At 45.9% G+C, this 21,866-nt stretch overlaps 3 protein-coding genes across 3 annotated transcripts; all 3 read left to right on the top strand.

Annotated features, from left to right (window-relative positions):
• The first annotated feature begins 3,099 nt into the window (after positions 1–3,099).
• LOC119303613 lies at positions 3,100–4,366 on the top strand. The gene is made up of 3 exons (XM_037580744.1): positions 3,100–3,196; positions 3,771–3,859; positions 4,003–4,366. The coding sequence occupies exons 1-3, from the start codon at positions 3,170–3,172 to the stop codon at positions 4,148–4,150; spliced, it is 264 nt and encodes an 87-aa protein (XP_037436641.1). The 5' UTR covers positions 3,100–3,169; the 3' UTR covers positions 4,151–4,366.
• A 780-nt stretch (positions 4,367–5,146) lies between these two features.
• LOC119303612 lies at positions 5,147–13,309 on the top strand. The gene is made up of 7 exons (XM_037580743.1): positions 5,147–5,345; positions 6,195–8,120; positions 8,196–8,250; positions 9,615–9,763; positions 10,213–10,299; positions 11,137–11,265; positions 12,768–13,309. The coding sequence occupies exons 1-7, from the start codon at positions 5,268–5,270 to the stop codon at positions 12,870–12,872; spliced, it is 2,529 nt and encodes an 842-aa protein (XP_037436640.1). The 5' UTR covers positions 5,147–5,267; the 3' UTR covers positions 12,873–13,309.
• Positions 13,310–14,820: 1,511 nt separating this feature from the next.
• On the top strand, positions 14,821–17,710 carry LOC119303611 (thioredoxin H2-2-like). The gene is made up of 3 exons (XM_037580742.1): positions 14,821–15,084; positions 15,190–15,312; positions 17,313–17,710. Exons 1-3 carry the CDS (start codon positions 14,950–14,952, stop codon positions 17,448–17,450), a joined length of 396 nt encoding a protein of 131 aa, XP_037436639.1. The 5' UTR covers positions 14,821–14,949; the 3' UTR covers positions 17,451–17,710.
• The last annotated feature ends 4,156 nt before the right edge of the window (positions 17,711–21,866 follow it).

Here is a 21,866-nt window from a genome sequence, read left to right as displayed (position 1 = left end):
GTGATTGCTTTTTGATCTTCAGGAAGAACCCTGTTCATTGAATCCGATTCAACTAAAGTTGGAGAAACTGACACCCACCAGCCACCTATGTGCGAAGCATGTTAGTAGAACCAGTCTCGCGTAAGTGTACGCGTAATGTCGGTCTGGGCCGCTTCATCCAACAACACCGCCGAATCAATAATCAACTAGTGACGGCAAACAATATGTATATACCCACGTCCACAACTCCTTTGTGTTCTACTCGTGCATATAAGTTATAACATCTACGCATAAACCTGGCTCGGATGCCACAGTTGGGGAACGCGGTAATTTCAAAAAAATTCCTACACACACGCAAGATCATGGTGATGCATAGCAACGAGAGGGAAGAGTGTTGTCTACGTACCCTCGTAGACCATAAGCGGAAGCGTTATGACAACGCGGTTGATGTAGTCGTACGTCTTCATGATCAACCGATCCTAGTACCGAAAGTACGACACCTCCGTGATCTGCACACGTTCGGCTCGGTGACGTCCCACGAACTCACAATCCAGCAGAGTGTCGGGGAAGAGCTTCGTCAGCACGACGGTGTGATGACGGTGATGATGATGCTACCGGAATAGGGATTCGCCTAAGCACCACTACGATATGACCGAGGTGGATTATGGGGAGGGGGGCACCGCAAACGGCTGGGAACAATCAACTTGTGTGTCCTAGGGTGCCCCTGCCCCCGTATATAAAGGAGCAAGGGGGGAGGTCGGCCGGCCCTAGTGGAGCGCCAAGGGAGGAGGAATCCTCCTCCTAGTAGGAGTAGGATTCCTCCTTTCCTAGTCCTACTAGGAGGAGAAGGGGAAGGAAGGAAGGGAGAGGAAAAGGAGAAGGAAAGGGGGGCACCCCCTCCCTAGTCCTATTCAGACTCCCTATAGGGAGGGGGCGCGGCTGCCCCTTGTGGGCTGCCTCCCCTCTTCCCTATGGACCATGAAGGCCCAACTTTCCCCCGGGGGGGGGGGGGTCCGGTAACTCTCCGGCACTCCGTTTTCTCCGAAATCACCCGGAACACTTTTGGTGTCCGAATATAGCCGTCCAATATATCAATCTTTATGCCTCGACCATTTCGAGACTCCTTGTCATGTCCGTGATCATATCCGGAACTCCGAACTACCTTCGGTACATCAAAACACGTAAACTCATAAAACCGATCGTCAACGAACGTTAAGCGTGCGGACCCTATGGGTTCGAGAACTGTGTAGACATGACCGAGACACGTCTCCGGTCAATAACCAATAGCGGAACCTGGATGTTCATATTGGCTCCCACATATTCTACGAAGATCTTTATCGGTCAAACCGCATAACGATATACGTTGTTTCCTTTGTCATCGGTATGTTACTTGCCCGAGATTTGATCGCCGGTATCTCAATACCTAGTTCAATCTCATTATTGGCAATTCTCTTTACTCGTTTCGTAATGCATCATCCCGCAACTAACTCATTAGTCACATTGCTTGCAAGGCTTATAGTGATGTGCATTATCGAGAGGGCCCAGAGATACCTCTCCGACAATCGGAGTGACAAATCCTAATCTCGATCTATGCCAACTCAACAAACACCATTGGCGACACCTGTAGAGCACCTTTATAATCACCCAGTTACGTTGTGACGTTTGGTAGCACACAAAGTGTTCCTTCGGTATTCGGGAGTTGCATGATCTCATAGTCATAGGAACATGTATAATTTATGGAGAAAGCAATAGCAACAAACTAAACGATCATCGTGCTAAGCTAATGGATGGGTCAAGTCAATCACATCATTCTCTAATGATGTGATCCCATTAATCAAATGACAACTCATGTCTATGGTTAGGAAATATAACCATCATTGATTCAACGAGCTAGTCAGGTAGAGGCAAACTAGTGACACTCTGTTTGTCTATGTATTCACACATGTACTAAGTTTCCGGTTAATACAATTCTAGCATTAATAATAAACATTTATCATGATATAAGGAAATATAAATAACAACTTTATTATTGCCTCTAGGGCATATTTCCTTCATAACAACACCCGCTGCTCAGGGCCAATGTCCTTTCCCCCTCTTCTAGGCGGAGCCGACCATGGATGTGTGACAAAAAAGACCAAGCATGTTGACGGCTCAGCGGCGATGAACGAGAACACATTGTGAGGGGAAAGGAGCACATAAACATAAACATTCCGGAGAGGGCGTCGAAGGTAATGCAGTCAAAACGAATAAATCACAAATCAACATATTTCAATTTCCTAGTAGCCGAAAATGTCGGAGATTCAATAAAAAAATTAAAAGGGAGAAAAAACAAATCTTAGTAGATTTGATATATGTTCAAGGCCCACACCATCATGACATTTACAAAGGAAACCCATCCATCGAGAAAATTCCAAGGCTAAGACCAAGTCAAAACTGGGCACTCAATCAAAATCAAAGTCCTCGGCTGAATGGGAGGCCTCCAATCCTACCTTAGTGATATAGAAAATATAACCTCACACATGTGACAACTATTAAAATAATGTCAGAAAGAACGGGTGCGACAACACACGCCATCATGGGCTAGTAATATGATGCCCAAGGTCGGTTTATAATTTTGGCCATGGTCGAGGCGTCACAACCTTACAAAAGTCCTTTTGAATACAAATCTAAAAACACTTTTTGACACATGGGTAAATATTATTTTACTCATCTACCATTTTAATTAAAAAATGCATGGTTAAATTTCTATCTACATTTATTTAAAAAACACATTGCATATTATGCTCTTCCTTGAGTTAGACGAAACCACAAAATCCTTTGTGATGGGAAACTTTTGCTACAAAGACAATCTCCACATGCGACCATTGTGCCTACCTTGATCTAGCCCACACATATGATTTCTTCCCATCTTTATATGTTTTTTCTCACTGAAGGACCTCTTAGAGATGCCAGGGGGTCGTGTATGCTTTTATAATATTGAAAATAATAAAACAAAAAATCCTCCAGATGCATGTGGATAAAAATAGGAGGATGAAAGAAAAGGCATTGCTATTTCAAGGATGGTGTAATAAAAGGTATTCCTATTTATAGGTTTTGAGGAGAGCGGAGAGTTACTTGCGATTCTTTCTCCATCACCATCCTCGCCATCTCTTCTGCTGCGAAAAGAACAACAAACAATCCAGTCAATCAAATGGGTTCTCGATGGATCCGACCCGAGGTATGTAATGATAATTTAGGTTATCCATTTGCGGATGCAAATCAAGCACATTACTTGTTTTTATCTGAAGTTTATACCTATTTCTATTGGTTTTCCAGAGTCATTACTCTTCTTCTTATACTTCATTTGGTGCCTTACGAGCAATCAAGTAATTATCCGATCTATAGTGTCTAAAGAAATATACATGTTTTGTTGATTGCTGCCTACATATGATCTGTTTCATTTGTGTATGCAAAAACTTATCAAGGATCAATCAACACATGGGAGGATTATTTGATAATTGCCAACCATGATTTGTTATTGCATAGGTCATTTGTGTCACATGTCTTATATTTCATATGCATCAAAGAACCTCGACAATATTTTGATTTAGCCATAAACGTAAACACACATGACCAAAATGTATGGTAAACGAAATCTCAGAGATTTTGTTTGTGTTCATGTTGGCATAGGAAAACCATACATAGTCATACAACAAAGTCATGTTGAGTCACACGACATGCCTCCTTCTACCCATAACATCATAATATGCAATTCATCATGTCAATGCCTGATTAGTGATTCAAACATCCAGGTGTACCCACTGTTCGCGACGACCGGCGTGGCCGTCGGTATTTGTGTGATGCAACTTGTGCGCAATTTCACCACCAACCCTGAAGTCAGGTACTACAAAAACAAAACAAAACTTCCATCCATATTCAGGACTCCACATTTCGACACACCGCACTTGATCAATTTTTCTACCATCACTCAAGATTTGATTTAAAGTTGTTTTTGTGTGAAACAACCGAGGGATGTACATGCAGGGTGACAAAGCAGAACAGGGCAGCTGGGGTGCTAGAGAATCATGATGAAGGGAAGAGGTATTCCCAACACGGGGTGCGCAGGTTCTGGCTCTCCAAGCGTCGTGACTACATGCATGAACTGGACAATGTGCCCACCGACCGGAAATAGATCCAACTACGGGTCGTCCATGAGAAGAGGCCACCGTGTTTTCTTCATCCATCACACATATATGCATACTACAAGAACAAACGTGCTCCGCCACGCTTGCTATTATTGTTGCCTCCCTTTGTTTACTATATCCGTGTAGTCATGCATGTATGTTTTTGTGGCTGAAAAGACTATTTTGCTGTTTTATTTGATATGATATGGTCACACATTTTAACATCTTGTAGTTTATTTTTCTTGCCAAAAAACAACCAACTCATGATCAATCAAAAGCCTCATATAGAAAAATGCCTAACCAAATTCTTTGTAGGGGCAAACCGAGGCTAAAACCAAGTTTATTAAAAAAAAGAGAACATAGCCAAGTGGCTATTAGTGTACCACCAACCTTATTTTCTTCAGAATCACTCAACTATATAGACTACGATCCCCTAGCCCTACTCGATTTGGCACCCTCCACTCGCATCGGCAAAATCAACCTTCTGCCTAGAACAAAAAGAGGTTGATCGGAGAAATTTTTGACTAAAGTGTCACATCATTGTTGTCAAAGTTCTCGTCACCAATTCATTTCGTGGATCCAAAATGGCAAATAGTAAATCCACTATCCACGTGTATTCCTTTTTTCCGTCACCAATTCATTTGTTTACAAAGGGTATGTATTAGCGAAAGTTTATATGCAGAGTTCACATTTTTTTTCTGCTAACAAGAAAATAAAGAGTTTACATCTTTATGCACTCCTCCGATACAATGCCAATTTTTTTAACTTTGTTGAGGGTTTGAAACATCATTTGCAAATAAAGAGAATCATGGAGTGGTAAAGTTGCGGCGAACTCTTTGGTTTCTTCGGCAGTTATTATTTTCGCCATCACTTCGCCTTGTCACCTGCCGTTCACGTTCGTTCCCCAATCCCCACTACCGGGTCCGATCCAATTCCATGACGCGGCTTTCACGGACCTCCCACCACCCACACCCAAACCCGCCACCGCCCACCCCTCTCCCCTCCCCCGGCCACTCTTCTCCCCTCCCCTCCTCCCTCCACTAAACCCTAGACCACGCGCGCGCCCCAACCACTCCCCAATCCTCTTCCCCCCACCCAAGCGGCGTATCCGGCGCCGCCGCCGCCATGGGGGCCCTCGCGGCGTCGACGTCGGCGGGGGACTGGCTCGTTGAGGACGACATCCTCCTCAAGAACGCCATCGAGGTAGGTAACCGACGCCCCCGTAGCCCCGGATCGCGGCGGCAATCGCCCAATAGCCCTCCGTGTAGACGCGTTGGTTAGGTCGGCTTCGATTGAGTTGTCCAATTGCTGTTCTTGGGTGGTTTACTGCCCGCCGGAGCACCATGGAGCCAGAGGGGCCCTGCCCGTTAGTCAGAATGCTTAGTCCCCACCAGGCCTTGCAAAATTCCTGCGCCCGTGATTCTTGTTATCCGTTACTCGCAAGATTCTTGGACTCCCCTGTTGTTTACAGCAAATCTTCTTTGCTTTCTTTGTGTTTCAATTGCATAGGGGTGGTGCTCTGCAAGTCTGCACTACACAGTGCTTGGGTAGTTCTCGGGCATTGCTGTTTCTTACCGCCAATGTTTTTTATTTCATTTTGCGTTAGAAGGAAGCGTGTCGCTCTGCAGCACATAGGAGTTAACTGACAGCATGATGTAATCAGAAATTGGTGCCTCGTGTGATTGGCTTGAAACAGTTCCCGTTGTGCGTCTTTTGGTCCCGCGACAATCTTCTTTTAACCTTTGAGTCTGTAATGTTACAAGTGTTTAACCTTCTGTAAAATTTTGCATTGCTATATAATTGTTAAATTTATTCGAGACATGTTATACTGTATTCGCACATGTCAGCTTATTGGCCATGCAACAATCAAATTTGTTTGCGTAAAAAAAGATGGCATGAAGAGATAGGCCTAATGAGTGCTTTTTTATTATACCAGTGAACAAAAATGAGAAAAGCTGCTCTGGCAATTGCTTATGAAATTCTGAAATCTGAATTTATGACTGCCCCCCTGTTTACTACTAATTGTTAAAATAATAATTTTGATACCTGTAGACTGGTGCCTCTTTGGAGTCCTTGGCAAAAGGAGCTGTATGTTTTTCCCGTAAATTTACCCTTCAAGAAATACAAGATCGTTGGACGTCATTGCTATATGACCCAGAGATCTCAGCACAAGCTTCTGCTCGGATGGTTGAGTATGAGACTGAACTTTCCACTTCCAACCCTGCCAAGCTACATAAACTTGTCAACTCGAAGGCAAAAGATTTCTCATTTCAGAAGCGGAAAATAGAGAGTGTCAAGAATTTATACTATGCGATGAGAAAGAGAGTATGCAATGAACCCTGTAACACCAATGACCTTGGTTTTCTCATTGCCCCTTGTTCTTGCATGGTGATTGGCGGGGAGTGTGTCTGCGGAGGCGTACCTAAACCTTCACATGATCAGCATGTAGTTCAAAATATTGAACCAGGGATGAATACAGTGAGCTGCTATGGACAAGCAGGTGGAAGCTACAGTGGTGCACAACAGACACATCCTGAAATAAATGGCCATTCTTTCCATGCACAGCATCCTGGGAGCATGATAAAAGATGAGGATGCCACCAATAATGCACCATATGTCTATTCAGATGTTCAAATGTATGACGCCTACACGCAAAAAGTTCCTGAGCCTAGTGAAGTGAACAATGTCTCTCTTAGAGGTATCACAGATTTTCAGGATTCTATGCAGTTTCAGCAATTGGCATCTACCAACCAATGTGGCAATGAAGTAGCAGAATCAAAAGAAATGTTGATTACTGATCAAGTTGGAGTTGAACACGTCCATTTCCCTGCTAATAACAGCGGAGAAGCAATCTGGAACGGGGTTGATGAAACAAACACACTTACTCTTGCTGATGGTAAGAAAATAAAGACAGGCAACAGAGACCCTCTAGCATTGCAAGCAGATGGTGGGATTTGCATGCCTGGTTTAGATGATGCAGCAATGCCAGAAGGTGATTACATGGATTTTCCCTTTTTCAGTAACAGTGATGAGTTTGATCTCCTGAACGGTGAAAATTTTCTGAATTCTCCACATGATACGAATCAGGAAGACTTGGATGATCCTGATCCAAAAGGTGTACTGGGTGCAGACTCCGTCATGCAGAATATGTTGCACCCTGATGAGGCCAACATTTGCTATGATCAGGTAGATTCAGGCCATATACATCATAACGTTGAGGGTGTTTCGGAAACGATCCTGGTCCCTACTACACCTGAAGTATGTTATCCTGGCCCGTATGCGGAATGCATGTTAAATACGGAAGATCCTGAAATCCCTTGCAATGACGATGCTAGTACACATGGCGAGTTTTCTCCCCTGCGCCCTACTGCTTCTTTTGCGCGGAACTCCGAGTCTCCATTCCCCCCTGCAACTAGCTCTCCATTAAAGGCTGAGCATTCCAATGCGAGTGATTTGGTCCAAATAAAGAGAGGAGATATGGCAAATGCCCAATCTCCATCACAACCAATGAAGCTTAGCCCATCCACTTCAGAACAAAAAGAAGGTTCAGTGGTACTTAATAAAGGTTGCATCCTAGGAGCTATACCCTCTGAAGGTCCTTCAACTTCCAGTGCACTTATGCATGGTAATATTGACACGAATGATGAGAGCACATGCATGCTAGCTTTACCTGCTATTCACCCATCTGGATTTGGTGAAGGACCATCGTGCAGTTTAGGACAGCACGATTTTTTTGATAACTCCCAAAGTTTGATGTTGTTCAATCCTGTTCAAGTGCCTGATCACATGAATTACAGCTCACATGACAATCAGTCAGAACTGCAAGATGCCTCTGCTCTACAGAACTGTATGCCATCACATGCATTGCCAGATTTGGGTCTTCAAGACCCTATTGCGGCCGCACCGGCATCAGCTCCACCAGAAGAATGCTTGGACATTGAAAATGATATTCCAAACTACTATGATTTAGAAGCCCTGGTATGTACCTGTTAACTTAGATAATAGAGCCTTTCACCGTGTTACTTCTGATTCACCCCTTTCGGTTCATTGCAGATACTTGATCAGGATCTAATCCCATGGGACCAGGCTGATTCATCTCACCCTGCAGGTAAATACGAACCATCCATTAAATTATTCTGAATGTGGTTAAGGATGTGCTACATTAATATATGCAAGTTTTTATAGAGATGCACATCTTAAGGCTAGCATGAATAACATTATGATGACAAAGTTGTCCAAAAAAATGTATTGTGCTAAACTACGAGTCCTATTGTGCTGAAATAATGGTCCCATTGTTGTAGTACTTCACTATCAGTGTTTATAGTCACTAAAAATGAGACTAGTCATCAGTTCGTCATACGGGTGGGGTATTGGTCAGCTAGTAGGCTTAAGGAGGAAAATATATTCTGGTCTGGGTTCTGGCACTAGTGTAAGGTGTGTGGACCCACTTAACTGGATGTGGTGTGGCCCTTTCCCTCTTAGTGGCAATTTGAATGCAAACTACGTGTCATAGAACAATAAAACTGATCAAGCTTAGCCCATGCACACCAAGAAGCGTGACTTGGTAGATAATTTGGCTCTTCAGCAAGATGTGCCTGATCAACATAGATGGCACCTAACTCAATCAGGGTCTTACACCAGTAAGTCGGCTTACAATGCTTATTTTCCTGGCTCCATCAAGTTTGCGCCATGGAAACGGGTTTGAAAATCATGGGCTCACTCTGCTGCAAATTCTTTATCTGTCCGGCAATCAAGAATAGATGCTGGACATCCGATCACTTGGCTAATATAGGGGCTGCCGCATCCTACTGCTTGTTCCTTTCGTGATCAAGAAGAGGAGACAATCCAACGTTATCCTTATTTCTTGTGTCTTTACAAGGCATGTTTGGATGGTTATCCTACAAAAATTGGGCGTGGCTGCTCTTGCCCCTTGACCTGATGTAACACGTTTCTCCAATTGTTGGTATAGTGCTGTCAGAAGTGTGCCCAAGGAATTGAAGAAAGGCCCCAACTCCCTCATCATCCTTGTGGCTTGGGAAATATCGAAACACCGCAATGCATGTGTGTTTGAGGGTGCCAGGCCTTGTATTCCATTAGTGTTATAGGCAGCTGCTTATGAGAGTGACTTCTGGTGTTTGGTTGGTACTTCAGCCCTCCATGAGCTACTCCCTGACACTTGGTCAGGGTGTGTTTGGGCGAGGTTAATTTTCTTTTGTTCATGGCGAGTCTGTTATTAGACCTCTGGGAGCTGGCCTGCTGGCATCTCCTTGTATTTCTTTCCTTAACGAAATGACACACAGCTCTCCTGCGTCGTTTGAGAAAAAAAGGGAAATTGATTGGGTTTAATTTAGAGCAATTTTATTTTTCTGGTACTTTGGACCTTGTATGTTATTAGCTACAGTTAGGCATTTGCGTACCATGTACAGGAGAAAAATAGCCTACTTACCATTATCTATGTATTTGCATGGCCAGTTTCCAGATTTGATCATCCAGAGAACAGGAAATCATTGATAAGGTTGGAGCAGGGTGCTCGGTCTTATGTGAACCGAGGTATCATGTCTCGAGGTGCCTTTGCAGTTATCTATGGACTGCACTTGAAGTACTACATAAAGGATCCTGAGGTAAATCCAACTGATGTTTTTCAGCTAATATGGTCCATCACATATAACGAGACACAACTCAGCTTCTCCAGAGTACGGAGAACTTATGTTCATACATCTGCGCTGAACAGTTGCATCGTTTAAATTTCGTGTTGTGTTCATATTCGCAGATAGAAACAATTCATATGTTTGGTTATTTGAACAGCATCACACTTGCTACTCACTAGCAGTTTGAAAACTCATCTATCTTGTTTCTGTCTCATAATTGAATGCTGATTGAATTCTTCATTTCTTCTAATTCAATCTTTAAATAGAGAGATACGACCAGGCTGGTTATTGTGTGGCTTTCACTTCCATTAATTTTTGGCAAATTGTCTTCTTTAACTTGTATGAAATACATAATATTTTCGCATTTGTGCATCTTGGCACCATTTCTGACTTTTAGTTGCATTTCTCTCTTCTTTTCTCAGGTTATTCTTGGAAGAGAGACAGAAGACGTGAAAGTAGACATAGATTTAGCAAAAGAAGGGAGGGCGAACAAAATATCTCGACGACAGGTATTTGCTTGAATATTTTTTTCCAAGTTAGTGAATTTTAGTTACAGTTCAGGAAATAGGTGATGCCTAAAATATGATGATAAATATCTATATCCTGCAGAGTCTTGTTTTTTTGTTTAGTTGGTTCTTCTGTTTGTGGTTAGCTCCTGAAGAAAATGTATTTTTAGCTCATCTGCCGGTCTTAGTGTAATTGGTGGCCACAGAAGGTCTACTCTGCCCTGACCCTGACAGCAGTAAAAAGCTTTGTGTGTCATGCATTGTCCGAAGACATTTTGACGTGCAGGGCACATGTTTGTTTGAGCCAGTGGAGTTGCCGACTTTATTTAGTTGGCAATATTTTGGACTGGAAAAGTCTGGTGGGGGATGAATTATGTTTATCTAGGTCTCTTTTTTCACTCTAGGGTTGACTTGCATATTTATCTCAATGATTTGTATCATGCCTTTGTGTTATTAGTTGAGAAACTGTTAGTCTTAACACTTTGTGGCATTATACGATTCTGTGTATCTTGACTTGTTATGGATAGTTTTAAAAACATCTCCAGCTATTGATGTTGACCACACTTATATTATAGAATTGCGATTTTGTGGTATTCTACGATTCTGTGTATCTTGTAATTTGTACATCGTCTGACCATGCCGTGCTCCTGAAGTAGTTAACTGTTTTAAGTAAGTAACAGCAGGCATCTCTGGTTACATCTGACCCCCAGTGGTTGCATCCACTAACCCCATTCATATGTTCTCCTTTAAGTTGCGAATTAGGGTATCATGCTGGTGAACTGCCCTAAATAGTGGACACCGTTAAGTTTTGCTAAATTCGTGCTATATTCTGAAAATCAGGCGGTTATCAAGATGGATAAAAGTGGGTCTTTCCATATCAAGAACATCGGGAAATGCTCAATCTTTGTTAATAGCAAGGAAGTGCCGAGCTGCAAAGGGATCAACTTAAGTTCTGATTCTTTAATCGAGGTACACAGATATCTCCTATTTCATTTTCCTGATTTAACTCTAGCCTCTTCATTTAGGTTTTGTTTGTAACTTGGTGAGAAAGCTATTATCCTTCTAGTAAATATTCATGTTCTCTCTTTGTCTGGATTCTGATACAACTGCATTAAATGCTCCAGTTCTATGTTATTTCACAATAGAATCTTTGCAGAATGTCTGCAGTAATCCTAATAAACTGTATTACCCATTTACATACTGCATTTGGATTTTTTGAGCAACAATTGGGATATAGTTATGTGCCTGTGCCTGGAATTTGGACGGATAGTTTCAATGAATTTGTATAGAATAAACACTTGGCCATTGATGTAATTACCAAGAGAAGTAGAGATTTAACTAAAATCTCTATTGAAGCATGTGTTATTCAATGTTAACTTATCCTGGAGACCTGGTGTTTGCCAGTGAAATACTTATCATTATCTTAAAGAAAAGAAAAGCTTCATCATTCTGAGAAGGATTTTTATTCTAGATGGACCATTCATGCCTTATGCAAGGTCACAGCATATATCAAATTTTTTTGAACATGGACAATTTGTTGAGTGCACATCAGTGCCAGAGCTCTTACCGCTTAGAGTCAGGTACCAGTGTACTTGATCTAAGAGGTCACTTGCTATGTAGCAACGCAAGTGTAACATTTTAGGAGTTGAAGACTAGACCAAAGTGTAACACACGGACTAAGGGAATGAATTATATTAAGAAAATTTATTATAAAATCGTAGAAACGCTTACATGCATGGGCCCTTTTTCAACTTCAAATGGGAAATAAAGCTGTATTAATTATTTAGACTGGCCATTTACTCTCTAACCAAGTGTTGGGCACATGCGTGCATGTGCTTTGTGAAGCATGTGAAAGATGAGGGTGGGTTGTGTCAGTCTGGTTAACTTTTCTGGTCGACTTAAATAACTTTGTTAATTTTCTACACATGTTTTCTTTTGCTGCAATGTCTGTTAGGTGTTTTATAAGCTGACAGATGTGATCTATAACTACAGTCCCTCAGCACTCACCACTCGCCCTTTTTGAAATGCTGAAACCTAAATGCTACTCCCTCCGTTCCTTTTATATAATGAAGTAATTGGGTTGCCACTAACTATCCAGCTGGCTACTAAAATAATGAAGGAAAACATAGTCGACAAAGATATATTGCTCACTCTTTTTTGATTCATCAGGAAGTTAGTGACTAATAATTTACACATGAATAGTATAACTTGCTCCCTCTGTAAAGAAATATAAGAGTGTAAACGCTCTTGTATTTCTTTACCGATGGAGTAGCATTGTACCAGTGTATCTGCCAGTCCCCCATTCCTTTGCCATTCTGTTGTCCCGTAATTACGCCACCCATTGTGCTTAGTATTTGAAATAGAGTAACTTGCATAGTTACAGGGATGATTGGTACTCGCCGATGAGGTGCTTGCAGCTGCTAGTACTTACCATGATGCTGGTCTCATTTAGCTGTCGATTTTCCCTGCAGATAAAGGAGATGAGGCTGATCTTCCACTTGAATCAGGACGCTGTGAGGCAGTACATCGCCCGCACCCCGAAGCTCCAGTACTCGTCGTACCAGCCGGGTTTCTGAGCCCGCTTGCCAAGGCGCCCAATGAGCAGAGCAGCGAGCAGCGTATCTGCGTTGCTGCCAGTAGTTAGCGTGTCAGAGTGAGGGGCGCCCTGCCCTTGGAGGGCATCCACGTTTTAGAGTAGAGTGTGATTATTATCTCGATAGTTGTTCTCGGTACTTGGGATGTGTGTACATACATGGCAACATGTGTAAAATGTTGACTGGTTTCTGTTCCGTTCGTTTTAGTGAAGCACAAGTACTTGTTGAGTGTAGCAAGTGGTGGCGATTGCCTGCCTTTTTCCTTTGGTACTTTGGTAGGCTGTGGCGTGGTGTGGTGGCCTGTGCCAGTAGGAAGAGGTGCGTTGTACTCCCTCCGGTCCTTCTTACTCTGTATATTAGAATTCTCTGAAGTCAAACTTCACAAAGTTTGACCATATTTATATAAAAAAATATCAACATCTGCCATGCTAAAGTTATATAATATGAAACTTTAAGTCATGACACATCTAGTGGTATTGATTTCAGATTGTGATTGTTGACATTTTTTTCTATAGAGTTGGTCAAACTTTACGAGGCTTGATTTGAGTCAAATCTTATATGCAAACTAAAAAGGACCGGAGGGAGTTCTCACAGCAAGTGCGGGTGGAATAAACGGAGGGGCGTGAAGGGAGATTCCGTGGGAGGACCGCGGCGGAATGCACCTTCGGGAGAAACCATTGGGCTGGCACATGTGTGTGTGGCGGATTATAGGCAGAAGAGGACAGTGGTTTTACACGGCATCGGTTCATGCCAAAGTAGCGTTTTTTTCTAGAAAGAAAAGGCAGCAGCTCTGGCTTTCTTTACTGGTGAGAGCGAGTGTGAAACCATTTTAGGAACGGGAAAGAAATTTGGTGTGCACGGCACGGAGATGTTGCTGGGAACTTTTGTAGGGCCACTTTTCCCTCTTTTCTTTTGGGTGTTTAGCCGTTTAGGTCAAGCGGGATTGGTGCAGTTGTTCCGTTGGCACTTGGCAGCAACAGCACGGTACCTACTACTCCGTAGCTCAATTTTTCTCATCTCAAAAGAAAAGAAGTCCGTAGCTCAACCGAACCAACACAACCACCCAACCGCTCATCATGCGTCTGATTGCGTTGCGTCGACAGAAAACACCGGCCACAGCCGCCATCAGACGTCAACTCATCAAATTACTCAACGAACGCACCCGGGCTTGTCGATCGGAACCTGCCTTTGGCTGGCGGGGAATCAGTTGACATTGAGGCACGCAGCCAGCTTCAACTTGGAGAAGTAGCATTTTTTTTCTTTTGCGAAAAAGAAGTAAGCATTCTCTGCCTCAGCCCCGTCTTGTTGAGGGTGAATGAAACCATGTCACCCGCGAAAAAAGAAGAAGAATTCTTGATGAGACGCCGGTGGCGGTCATAAGTCGCCACCTCTTGATCTTATCTTAGCAAAGAATGAGAAGTATGGCTTGGCTAGGGAAGTAGTAGTAGTAGTAGTGGCAGTTAGTGTGATTTTCTGGAGAACTTTTCTGGCTTTGTCATTTTTCCTTGCTTTGGAGAGCTAAAGGGGGATATATGCGGATCGATGAGAACAAGGTTAATTTCTTTATAGAAAACAAATGCATTGCATTGTGTGTTGTGTGTGTGTGTGTGTATCCCAGCTTACTTTGTAACGACAGGCCTTTACTATTTCCTCCAAGAATGCATTGCATTGCATTGCAAACACCCGTGAGGCCGTGACACAGGAGTAATAACGCATCAAAAGTTTTCTTCAAAAAAAAAAGAAGCAGTGGCAAACGCATCCGGTGACGAGACTCGTGGCGCCTCTAGCTATGCATATGCTATGCTCTAGGAGGTAGAGTGGTACACGAGCTAGCAAGTCGGCAGTGCGGCGAGTCACCAAGGAGAAGGAAGGAAGCCTGGACAGCACGCACGCACGGCGCCCCGCACCCTACCCTCCACCGGCCGCAGCTATAATTGCCTCCCCTCCCTCCCCTCGCGGTTGCTTCGGTTCAGAGTTCGTTCAGCAGTACCCCCACCCCACCGCTCGCGCTCGCGCTCGCGACGACGAGACAGACAAGCGCGGACAGAGCCAAGGAACCATGGGCTCCTTCCTGTCGTCCTTGTGGACCCCTCCGCCGCTCCCCGGCGACGACCCCGACTCCGCCGTCGTCGCCGTCCACTCCAAGCCCGCCTGGGACCGGCACTGGGAGGCGCACCGGAACGCGTCCAAGCTGGTCCGTCCCGTTCCTCCTCTTCCTTATGAGTAATCAATCCCCTGCCTGCAGCGCGCTCCTCCGGATCTGACGGGCCCTGCTAATCTGCTGCGCTTGCCCCGGCAGATGGTCATCGACTTCTCCGCCTCCTGGTGCGGGCCCTGCCGCTTCATCGAGCCCGCCTTCAAGGAGATGGCCTCCCGCTTCGCCGACGCCCTCTTCGTCAAGATCGACGTCGACGAGCTCGCGGTACCCACCTACCTACCGCCTCCTTCCCGCTTCCTCTTGCTCCTGCTTGCTTGTCTTCCGCGCTCGTCTACTAGTAACGCCACCGAATTGTTAATCTGGCTTGGGCCTTCGTGGAATTGGGAAGGGGGGAGGCTCTGGTTTGGTTCCGTCTTGGAGAAATAGGTAGCTCACGCCTTTGGTTCGGTGAATTAGATAGATCCCAGTTTCGCCCAGTCATCCAACAAAAAGAATATATCCATCCCTGTTCCACTGTGTATTTGGGAGGAATCGTCACTAGTGCTTAGCTCCGGTAGATTTGGATGCATCGTGTGCTAAGCCGGATGTCTGATTGTATTTGAATCTGTGAGTGCTTGGGCATATAGAAATCAAATGCATTGAATCAAAATCGGCGGAGGTAGGACTAGATTGTGCACATGGGATCTCACTTGATGCTAATTAAGACTTCTCCCAGTAGGAGTAGGACCAATCAAACATCGAATACTTGCAAATAGAGGCTTGCTCGATTTAAAGCACACATTCCACATATTTTTCCTTGTTAGAAGGGAGAGAGATGGATTGTTGCGGAATATGATGGATGCTGTATTGAGCCTCTCGGGCGGTTTATATAGAGTACAAGGCTTGGAGGGCAAGAAGCCTCTCGTAGAGATAAGGCAGAAGATGATTATAAATCATAGTCTACCATATACAAAGATATGCCTATATACTCTAACATCCCCCCGCAGTCATAGCGGTAGTGATGCAGACAATAGGAGCGTCGCGGACAGTCAGACTGGAGAGAATAGCAGCCGATAGACTGACATCCCCCTGCAGTCATAGCGGTAGCGTCGTGGACGGTGTCGCGTCGCGGACGCATTGACTGTAGAGTAAGCCGACGAGTTGCTCAAGCGGATGATAGCCCTTTGTGCCGATGTCGAGGTAGCCGAGAGCGTAGGATGGTGTAGCCGTGGTTGAGGTAGCCATGCGAAAAACGCCGTGGTCGATGTCGGATCGGGGTAGCCGGTGTCGAGATAGTCGCCGTGGAGTCGCAAAAGAAGAGCAGCGGCGGCGGCGGCGGCTAGAGAAGAAGCGCGGCGGCGGTGCTCGAAGTAGGTGATAATGAACCTGACAGTGTGACGAAGACCGGCGTGGACGGTGACGTTCCCGCGCCAAGGGAGGCTGCGCGGCGCATATCACGTGGAAGTCAACGCGCGTGGACGGCGGTGGACCGCGGGCCGCAACGTTACGGCCTGAAGGGGCGACGCAACGGCGGCGGGCAGGTCGGGGCGACGGCAAGGAAGACCTCAGGGCGGTTGCAGGGATCATGTGCCACACTCGCTACGGCCCGACGGGACGACGCAGCGGCAGCGCGAGGGTCAGTGCAGCGTCGGGGATGGCCTGGAGCGGACGGCCTCGGTGCGGCGGTTGACCGCGGGCCGCGGCACTACGGCCCGAAGGAGAGGCCGGTGCGTTAGGTGGTGGCCGAGTGGAGGACCGCCGGGCGGCGAGACGCTCCCAAGGACGGCAGCGGGGGCGCCTGATTGTAGCGCCTGCAATTTTTTAGATGATCCACGATGAGGTTTCATGTGCGTGTGTTTGAATTTAAGAAGCGGCAGGAGGCAGGATATGATGCATAGAAGGAAATCATTTGCGTGATTTCAGCATCAGGATCATTGTCTTCCGTGACTGTAGGGGACGCGGGATCGCAGCGGGCGCAGCCTCTCCTGGTGGAGTGCGGTCAGTCATTGGAAATTGCTAAGTGCACACCATAAAGATATTAGATAAACGATGAACGTTAGATTTAGACTTATGAACCTAATCGTGTGGTGTAGATTGGTTCGTGCGGGGTTGTGGGACTAATTATGGGGTACACGTAAGAAAGTTCTTATTCGATTGTTTAATAGTAGTAGAGATGGAGATCAAGCCTCTTGTGTCAGCTTATGCATTCAGAGCAGAATGCTTTCCTGTTCTTCAGAAACTGAAGCGATTTGTTTTCTTAATGTTAATGTACTGGGATTTCGCAGGAGGTTGCAAAGACATTCCGCGTAGAGGCGATGCCGACCTTTGTACTGGTGAAGGGCGGGCAGGAGGTGAGTCGTGTGGTTGGGGCTAAGAAGGATGAGCTCGACAGGAAGATCAAGACGTTCATCTCATCGTCCTGATCCTAGCTTAATTAACCTGCACTCCAGTTGTAGTGCCAGGTTCTGTCTTCTCGACCCCAGTGGCAGGGGGCTCCTATGGTTTCCCCATGGTGTAGTACCAATCCTCCTAAAATGCTGCAAATCCGACGTAAAGTGGTAATAAAGGTTCTGAAACTTGGATCGTGTAAATGTGTAACTCTGGCCTGTCTTGATCTGTCACCTTTGGCAGTCAAGTGACCGGGATATAAAGTTTCTTACTGTTTTTTGGCATGTTTTTTTATCGTGATTCTCTCTCAATATATCGATCCTCAGTAGAAGCTATGCAACAGCCAAGAAACTTTACAAGAGCTTGGTCAACAATGTGCTTCAGATATCATTGCACTGTTTACCGTTTACTTGAGCAAAGCTAGGTTCTTGTAAAAAGTCGCACATAAGAATTATGCGCCAGTGAACCATCTCAGATCATCACATATTCCTGGTCTTGCACGCCAGGGGAAAAGACATACCCAAATATGTCGTCGCACTGCAGGTGTCCCTTCCATGCCGACGACTCGCCTGGATCATTGTTGATGCTGGCGCGCTGTCCCTTCTGCGCCGACGACTCGCCCGGATCATAGATGCTGGCGCACCTGTCACGCAGGCGGTAGGCATGAAGCCTGCCGAGGGGGTGGCCACCGTTCACGGCGGCGGACGGGCTGCGCGCACAGCTGATCCTAAGCTCGTCCTCGACGAAGCAGACATGGCTCTCCTTGATCTTGTCACCTCCAGCGGCGATGAGGAAGGCTCCGGAGCAGGCGTCCCCGACGAAGAGGGCGTGCCCACTGATGCCCCTGACCGGCACCCACGAGTCATCAGGCGCCGTCCCGTCGCTGGTCTCGAGCGCGTGCACCTCGAACTTAACTGCCATGTGGTTCAATCGAATGAACCAACTGGTGACCTTGAGTAGCCTGGTCTTGCACTCCACCAGATACCGCCTCGATGGGTAGCCGTCACAGTCCGAGATCTTGGCCACATGCGTCGGTAGCTGCTGCTCGTGCAGCCTCTCCGGCTCGCGCCGGAGGAGGTCCAGCTTGCGGTGGTCGAGCACAACCAACTGGTCGCACGAATGGAGGGCATGTAGCTCCCCGTGGTAGAGTATGATATCGTGCAGGTACAGTGGAATTGATCCTATGCTGGTTGTCGCTGCCGCGGACCGTGCACATGGCCGCGATCAGGCAGCTCTCTGAGCCCGGGTTGGAGGACATGACCATCTTCAGGATGAGATCTTACTCCGCCCACGTCGGCAGCGGGATCCTAGCCTTGGAGAACAGGTTGAGCAGGAAGGGCCTGCACGGTCTGTCCGCCGGCACGAGTGCGACCCAATCTCCGAGGGAGCCACAGCAGCGCGTGGCGCGGGCGTCCTCGGGAAGGGACCAGACGCGGTGGATGGCGCCATCGGGGAGGCTGACGCAGTTGCCCGGGATGGCGAGCCACGGCGCCGGCGGGTGCGGCTGGCTGCGCCAGGCGGCGCGCCACGCGCGGCAGACAGCGCGGTCGGCGAACGACGGCAGCCGGCGGAGGACGTCGCCGATCAGGTCCTCCGGGAGATCGGCCCACGCGGCGCGCCGACGTTGCTTCTTCCCCATGACGGAGCGATGGATCGCGATCTGGGCTGCGTGCCCTAGTCAGGATCGAAGCCGAGAACTAGCGAGACGAGAAAAACTGGAGAACCAGCGAGACGAGAAAAACGTCGCAAGGGTCGACTGGAGTATATTTTTTTCGCCCGTTAGCTTTACAGGAATTAACGCCTAAGGCTACTTTTCCTTTTCTTTTCATGATAATACGTGTCTTATTTATACTCCCTTTATTCTATAATAATGTGCTACACCTGCCTGGTTTATTGGTCCCCTTTGTATTTTATGTCATAATTTGACCTTAGATTTAACTAACAAAATGTTAATGCATGTCACCGCCACGCCATCCTTACTTGAACATGTTGGTTTTCAAATCCATCCCCAACCATAGGACCCAACGTCTCGTTGGGGAAGTATCTGAAGAATCTTTATTCAGCGCTGCCATCGCCGCCAAAGAAGTAAGACGATGAATAGCCTAAAAACCTAGACTATGAAGGCCTAAAAGGTCGTCGGCGAAGGGGAGCCGCCGGTCCTGGCGGCTGACACGAGATCGCTTCTTCTTTCTTTCCAAAAAAAAGTTTTTTTTCCTTGGTCTGTCTTTGATTCCATTTTTATATTTGTCCATGTTGTATTATACTGTAGAAGTTGAAAATTTCTTAAAAGTCCACTAAGAGCTTGCACATCCAAAAAATAAAATGCGCACGATAACCTTTGCTTCCCTGCGAAGGGCATATCGTTTACTTTTCAATGTTACTTCTATGGAAGAGTCAATAGTGTTCATCTCTATTCCATTCTTATTTATTCTCCACCTGGCAAGCATTATGTGGTAGAGAAAGATCTAGGCAGATATATCCAGTTGAATGTAGGTAATCATAAATTATTATTGTTGACATTATCTTTGAGGTAAATAAGTTGGGAAGTGAAAACAATGAACCCCCATATTCCTATGTATCTGACGGAAATGTTTATTCCCAAAAACATGCTTTAAGTATTAGTAATCATAGAAGACTACTAGATCATAAAGGCTCGCTTTGCTGTGCCCGTCCCTTAATGAAAATATAGATGCAGGGCGCGCCTGCTCTCTCTACTAAAGATCACATGCTTAACAACATCATGATGAAAGGCAAATGGTATTTCAGCCCCCTAACTTCCGTATCAATTTATGGTAGAATTCATTGATTTATTTCCCAATTCTCCATCCCAACAGGAAAAATAAACATGATCCAAGCAAACCAATATAAGCATGGAACTCACAAAAGAAAAAATGAATAACGTTTAACGGGGCAAGATTTTTTTCTCAACTGACTGCAAAACGAGGGCTCAAACCAATCAGTATGTGATTCCACAGCAATCCAAGCAAAGTGTATGGAGAGATGTGTTTACCTATGAAGCTGAGATTAGTGATGACGCATGTCAGCTTCAGTTATGGAATGGGAACGGATGCGCTGTACAGCTGCAAGGCATGGAGGCGGATGCAGGAGAAGGACAGTCGGCGCTGGACGACGATGACGGGGCGGGCGCCGCGCTGCCATGGAGGAGCGCTGCAAGACATGAAATTAGAAAACAATACAAAAGGGGAGTTTGAGAATAGGGTTTAGGGTTTTTCCGTGGGGCAAAGCCTCTCCACGTCTTTCTATATATAGAACAATCAGCATACAATTACATACGTACAAGGTACGTGTACATAACACGCTAGACCTATTTTAACACTCCCCCTCAATCTGAACTTCTACTCTGTACAAGGTTTAGATTGGTACTAAATCGGTCTAGCATCTGTCTGGTGGCCCGTGGTTTCACACAGCAGCTTGGCATTGACTATGGTGATACCTTCAGTCCGGTTGTCAAGCCGGCTACCGTTCGTTTGGTTCTTGCCTTGGCTGTTTCTCGTGGTTGGAGTCTTCGGCAGATTGATGTCAGCAATGCTTTCCTTCATGGGTATCTTTCTGAGGGCGTCTATATGCAGCAGCCACCTGGTTTCGAGGATGCTCGTTTTCCCTCGCATGTGTGCAAGCTTCAGCGAGCGCTCTATGGGCTCAAGCAGTCCCCTCGTGCATGGTACGCTCGGATCAGTGCTCGTCTTCTCGCTTTGGGATTTTCCGCCTCCAAAGCATATACATCTCTGTTTTTCTTCCGCTATCGTGATGTTCAGATCTATATGCTTGTCTATGTGGATGACATTGTCATTGCCGGATCTTCTCCTCGTGCGGTTGATGGTCTTGTTCATGCCCTCGCTGCCAGTTTTCCTATTAAGGACCTTGGGCCGTTGGAGTATTTTCTTGGTCTGGAAGCGTCGTACAATTCAGGGGGGATGACATTGACTCAATGGAAGTATGCCTTGGATCTCTTACACCGTGTGAGCATGGAGAATTGTAAGCCTACTTCCACACCGCTGTCTACTTCCGAGCAGCTCGCACGAGTGTCTGGACGGCTGCTTAGTGCCGATGATTCTTTCCGGTATCGCAGTGTTGTTGGTGGACTGCAGTATTTAACACTCACCCGTCCGGATATTTCATTTGCAGTGAACAAGGTGTGTCAGTTTCTCTCACAGCCCACTGATGCTCACTGGGAAGCTGTTAAGCGGATTTTACGCTATGTGAAAGGAACGTTGCACACAGGGCTGACATTTCGCAAGGCTGTCTCTACTAGCATTAGTATCTTCACTGATGCGGATTGGGCAGGTTGTCCGGATGATCGTCGTTCAACTGGAGGTTTCGCCATATTTGTTGGACCGAATCTCATTATACCAAGTTTGAGAATAGGGTTTAGGGTTTTTCCGTGGGGCAAAGCCTCTCCACGTCTTTCTATATATAGAACAATCAGCATA

The sequence above is a fragment of the Triticum dicoccoides genome, chromosome 5A, assembly GCF_002162155.2.
Source record: "Triticum dicoccoides isolate Atlit2015 ecotype Zavitan chromosome 5A, WEW_v2.0, whole genome shotgun sequence".
In the NCBI taxonomy this organism is placed as follows: domain Eukaryota; kingdom Viridiplantae; phylum Streptophyta; class Magnoliopsida; order Poales; family Poaceae; genus Triticum; species Triticum dicoccoides.
The sequence above is the reverse complement of the archived record's forward strand: the minus strand, read 5'-3'. Positions and strand labels throughout refer to the sequence as shown.